Source organism: Saccostrea echinata, unplaced genomic scaffold (genome assembly GCF_033153115.1).
Source record: "Saccostrea echinata isolate AGI-Se365-2 ecotype Australia unplaced genomic scaffold, CSIRO_AGI_Sech_v1 ptg000042l, whole genome shotgun sequence".
Lineage (NCBI taxonomy): Eukaryota > Metazoa > Mollusca > Bivalvia > Ostreida > Ostreidae > Saccostrea > Saccostrea echinata.
The window spans coordinates 1,128,874-1,134,873 of NW_026889791.1; the positions used below are offsets into that span (position 1 = coordinate 1,128,874).

The window sequence follows — 6,000 nt, forward strand, 5'->3', positions numbered from 1 at the left end:
GAATTTAATCAGGGATATGTCATTCGTCAAAGTACACAATTAAGTTTCCGTTAATCAATGTGTCTGCGAATTTTTTTTACAACCATCGTTGGTGATTAAAGGTAAATAGCTGCATATGATGCATAATAGAAAAGAACGTAACTTTTTTTTATAATTTAAATTATTCCTTTTTTCGCAGAAGAAACTGCTCCAATTATTATTTTCATTGATCACAAATTTCAACACTTTGTTCCTTAGCTGAAAATTATGTTTGATCGCTGTTTTTCATTGAACCCTTTTTTTAATCCTTTAAGATTTTCAACACAGGCATTTCTCAGAGTTTTTATTTTTTGCACTAGTCTACGTTTTTTAACACACATTTCTCGAATAATACATTTTCAATTCAAATGGATTCAAATGAATTAATCATGGGAATCATATAATTTAATTTTTTTTTTTTTTTTTTTTTTTTTTTTTTTTAATGAAATTTTCTTGAGGATACAAACCTAGGGATTATTAACGCTTTTTCATGAAACATAGCCGTATAAGTCTTCAATGTCACCCTTATGAAAGTCTTTATATTAAAAGAAATTTCTTGATTTATCATACTAATTGAATAAAAAAGGAAAGGGGACACTACATGTACTATTGTTGTCATCCTCATACTTAGATGATGAGAATGATGATGATGATTATTTTTGTTGTTCTTGTTCTTGTTGTCCTTAGAGGCAAATACTTTCAATCATCTCCTTGAAATTATTTTTGGAATTATCTGACAGCTTGTCCTTTCGGTAAATACGGAGAGAATTGTGCTGGATTATGTAACTCAAACTGTAGAGGGGGTTGTAACAGATTTACTGGTTTCTGTGAGTCTGGTTGTTACCCTGGATGGAAGGGACTGCTCTGTGAGAAGGGTTCGTCTTGTATCCTATGTTCCATTCTATAATTGTTTATTATTTTATTCTTTATAAATCAATAAATTTGCATAAAGAGCTAACCTGCTTACCTGCAACAACCAATCCAGCCTAAATGTATTTCGTTTTGTTTTTATAAATTATATTGTATCGAATGTACTCAACTCAAGGAAAACAAGTATAAATTTTAGATTTTATAGGATATTCTGATTTGACTTATGTACTCAAAAACAATGACCTCAGTGGAGATAAGGTTTGTAAATAAATGATAACACAATAGACAGTAGATAGACAAAGTTGATGAAAAATGCTTTACTGCTAACTCATACCACATCTGATCTTTCCAGGAATTTCCAGTCCTTCTTTGAGCATTCCGTTCAGTTTACTTTTTTCAGTTTATATTTATATACTATACAGTAAGTAATGAAATTTCGAATCTTACAGAATGTGACGGGTGGTTTTACGGTGATGACTGCAGCCAGTTATGTGGCTCGTGTTTTGATTATGCACAATGTCACCACATAAATGGAACATGTTTAAATGGATGTGACAGAGGATATCATGGAGAAAAATGTACTGAAGGTGCAGTATTTCGAATTAATCCGTGACGTATATGAGAAAACCTCCTTTATCGTTATCTGAGTCAATGAGATGAGTTTAAAACATTCTGAATTTAAATTTAATGGGTAAAAAAAACCCGGAAGATTATGCTGCTAAATTCAATTTTTACATTAGAGATGCTGTAAGTCGTGTTTAAGCATAAAATCCATTATTTGATAAAAGAACGGTTTGTTTTAAATATTGATTTAGATTATTTCATTTATCTACTGCTTTTATCGATCATTTATTTATTTATTCATAGGCCCGCTCGATTAAAAAATATTTCGTTGTTTTCCTTGGATAACTCTATATCTTAAAATGAATTATAATCACTATACAATATATTTCACCGTCTTGTCTACTGGACAAACACAGCACCCTTTTCTTATAGAAGTAGCACTGATTCGTTTTCTTTATTTTTTTTTCCTTCTAGGATGTCCTATTGGATATTACGGTTTTAATTGCACAGACAGGTGTAGTATGAACTGTAGAATCCCTCGACGATGTAACGTAGTGACCGGTCATTGTCAAGGCGGATGTCAGGAGGGATGGAAACCCACAAAATGCGACAAAAGTAATATATATATATATATATATATATATATATATATATATATATATATATATATATATATATATATATATATATATATATATATATATATATATATATATATAGCCCCCACGCCAAGAAAGCCCATGGCTGGTCATATTTTTATGGAAGCATCCTTAGTTAGTGTAGATTCAAGTTTGTTAAAACCATGACCCCCAGGGATTGGGTGGGGCCACAATGAAAGTTCAAACATGTAGGGAAAAAGTCACAGTTAGTTAAAAAATATGTAAGCATCCTTAGTTAGTGTAGATTCAGTTTTGTTTAAATCATACCCAATCCCCTCTCTCTTTTAGGGTGAGGTCGGGACCACTTATGCATTTAAGCTTTTCAGTACTAATCTGATTTTTGCTTTTTTCTTACCCACAGTGCTCAGGTGAGCGATGTGGCCCCTGGGCCTCTTGTTTGAGATTACTGATACTTTTCATCCCCACAACCCCACCAACCCCTAACCCCCCGCCCCATGCTAAGAAAGCCCAAAATAATCCATATAATGGATGAATTTAACATTTTTTTTTTGTTTCAAAGTTAACTCGCTTCAAATTTACACGCCGTCTTGACATTCGAAACCCTCCAGATTGTACGTAGTTTATGTACTGAGGAAAAGTTATCGTCTGTGTTTGTATTGCTACATTGCAAGTACACGGAACGCATTCTATCGTAAAACCGAGTCCGTAAGACATTATTATATTCCATCTCATCTATGCTTGAAATCTAGTTTAAAAATTCATAACAAGTTATAATTAAAAGTCTTGTGATATTTCTGTCCCGTTTTCCTCTCACAATTAATAAATTTCGCTCATCATTTCAGTTAAATATCCGCTGCATACAGCCATTACCTTAGCGACTATTACGTTGATCTTAATTTTTTTTTTTTTTTTTTTTTTTTTTTTTTTTTTTTTTTAATTCTTTTCTGTAGAATGTGACGGTGGAAAATTCGGACTTAACTGTGCTCAGTCATGTGGGGTTTGCTTTGGAAATGAACAGTGTGATTATATAAGTGGGACTTGCTTGAATGGCTGCGATAAAGGTTACCAAGGAATAAACTGTTTACAGGGTAAGATGATAAGTTGGTCCTTTTCCAAATTAGATGTGTTTCTTATGTTTCTACATGTACTTTGATTTCAAAAAAAAAAAAAAAAAAAAAAAAAAATAACGGATCTGGATATGTATTGTAAATAATGTTTTATGTAATCATTTTTCTAATATATTTATATACCCATTTCTCTTCAAAATTTTGGCATGCATATTATCCATCAGTATTTCATCAATGGGGATATTCACCTAATGACTCTTTTTAATCAGGAATTATTAAAATTGAAATAATCGAAAAGTAACAATGTACATCAAAATAATTTGGAGTTTAAATTCTGCATTAATTTATGAAGATATAACAGAAATGATAAACAATGTCATATTGCCTAAGAAAAAAATATATTGAATATGATTAAAACTATATTTTGTAACCTCTTACATTTAAATATTTCTTTTTCGTAAAACTGCATAAATGATTAAATAAAAAGTCGTTTACTAAATTAGAATGCCGATTGGGATTCCATGGTTATGGATGTAATGAAACATGCAGCACAGACTGTTTTAACAAAACATGTGATGCCACGACAGGAGAGTGTCTATTGGTGAGTAAACTGATTTAAGTCAAACGTAATAAGCACATCTATTTATTTTATTTGTAGGTTTAAAGGGTTCACTAAATGTTGAACATGCCTTTATAAATACACCTAATTAAATTTACTACATGTAAATATTAAGTGAAGCATGTTCTTGGACTCATGAATTTAAAGTAAAATTCCCACTGATTATACAATTTGAGACATACACGCACATACTGTGGACTCTAATATTTATGATTCCTGTTTCAGTTGAGTAAAGCGCACCACGATTAAAATGTACAAATATAAATTATCACTGGGTCGAATTTTTGGTTGACGCGTTTCATGCCAATTCTTAGAATTTCTAATATTAAATTTTAGTAAGAAATGTCTTTTCTTTTAAAAACTCTAATTTTCACAAAATACATTATAAGTATCTACCGAATAAAAAAAGCAAATATAAAATAAAACTCAAATGGGCTACATTTTAATTGAATCAAATAATGTTGATTTCTTCGAAATTTTAGGACAGGTATCTAACACATTGTGGTATTTTCTTGTCAGTAATATGTTACACATATAAAAATTCATTTTGTTTCAAAAGCTTCATTATTTTAACATCTGCGTAATTTACTGCACTTCATTATTTTTCGTCATTATGTGTAATTTTAAAATACGAAAAAAAAATGTAATTTTTTTAGTATATTTTTGCAATTGATGGAAATCAAGCTGAGTTTCATTTATTAAGTATGCATACATGAATAATATTGCTACATGTTGTGCATATGCGTAATTTAATACACTTTGCAGATACAGACCCCAGATCCACCAGAAATCAACATTGCCCCTATAATAGGAGGGGGCGTGGCTGCAACCATTGTGAGCCTGACTGTTGTCATATTCGTAATTGTGGTCAGAAGGTACATGTACGCTTCACAAACTGGTTTTATTTGCTGAAGATAAACATACCTTTTGCTTTTTGTTGGTTAAAGGGCTTTGACTTTTTCAGTTTACGAATCCATATCATTTTATGTACGAGGTATAACGGTACAGTCTTTTAGTTACTTGATCATTATATAATTATGAATGCTAAACTTCCTGGAATTTGTCACTAGCATGAACGCATCGCATATTCCTATTCGTTTATGATGGGATTTTTTAGAAATAGGAAAGGATTTTCTTTTTTTAAAAAATCAGAAGAAAATGCCTAGAAGATCAACTCAATATTACCTGGTTTCGAATATTTTTGGATTTGTAGAAAGAAGGAGAGCAAAAGACGCAATTCTCAGGAGAAAATTGATACTCAGCTTTCCTCAGAACATGCAACACCTAACATATATATTTATGACAACATTGACGAAAATGGCGAATATCAAGAACTTAGAAAAGTGGGACGTAGGACAGGAATGTGTGATAAATTTGAGGACAAAGGAGGATACGAAGAGCTGGGTCAAATAAAACTGCCCCCTCGTTATAAATCACACGTGCATAAGTATTAAAGTGCCTTAATGAGAAATTATCCATAATGCGTCAGATGTTTCTATGCAGTTTACTTTAATTTTTTATAAGAAGTAACTGAGCTTATATAGGATAAGAGTTATTGATTTTAATATCTTGGCATTTCTTACAGTTTTGTTTTCCTAGTATACATTCCTGGTATTGAAAAAAAAATTAATAAGAAGAACAATCAAAATGAAATAAAGTTAGAAATATTTCAGATACGCATTTAACATATCCAATTTTATGAATATAAATAAAATTGGCTTTTCGGGAAGCCTAAAATGTCACCTGAATGTATTTTGTTTCAACCAAAAATAAACCAGAAAGTAGAAAAGCCAACAAAATTTTGTTGCAGTGTACATTACCTACTTTTATAACTTTTCATCAAAGTCTTTTACCAGTCTTTAATTTAGAGAAACATATGATGTTCAGGCGCTTTTATTTTAGAGAATTGATTACTAGATATAAACAATTAAATGTTTACAAATTATATGTAACACTGGGAAGAATCCCAATCATAGATGTTGGATTTTTAAGGGTTTTCTGGGAAAAAATATTATTATTTCAAAAATAATAGGAGTTGTTTGCATGGCTTACTCCATAAAATCTGAGCCAGGGGAAATAAAATGTTCTTTTATCTCAAAATTTTATCAAGAAATAACAATCCTGTAACTTATATAATAAAAAAAAAGAAACAACGAATAGCACAGACATCCATGAAAACATCTGTTAGAAAATACCAATGGTTCACACCAGACAGTAAGATTTCAAATGGCTAGAGTACATA

The 6,000-nt window shown here is 30.9% G+C and overlaps 1 protein-coding gene across 1 annotated transcript in view; it reads left to right on the forward strand.

Moving 5' to 3' along the window:
* The window catches only part of LOC133201006 (multiple epidermal growth factor-like domains protein 11), a 46,376-nt gene extending 41,164 nt beyond the window's left edge, over positions 1–5,212 (forward strand). The window contains exons 10-12 of the mRNA XM_061336808.1: positions 3,643–3,740; positions 4,524–4,633; positions 4,972–5,212. Coding sequence (XP_061192792.1) covers positions 3,643–3,740; positions 4,524–4,633; positions 4,972–5,212 — 449 coding nt within the window. The remainder of the gene's footprint in view (positions 1–3,642; positions 3,741–4,523; positions 4,634–4,971) is intronic.
* The last annotated feature ends 788 nt before the right edge of the window (positions 5,213–6,000 follow it).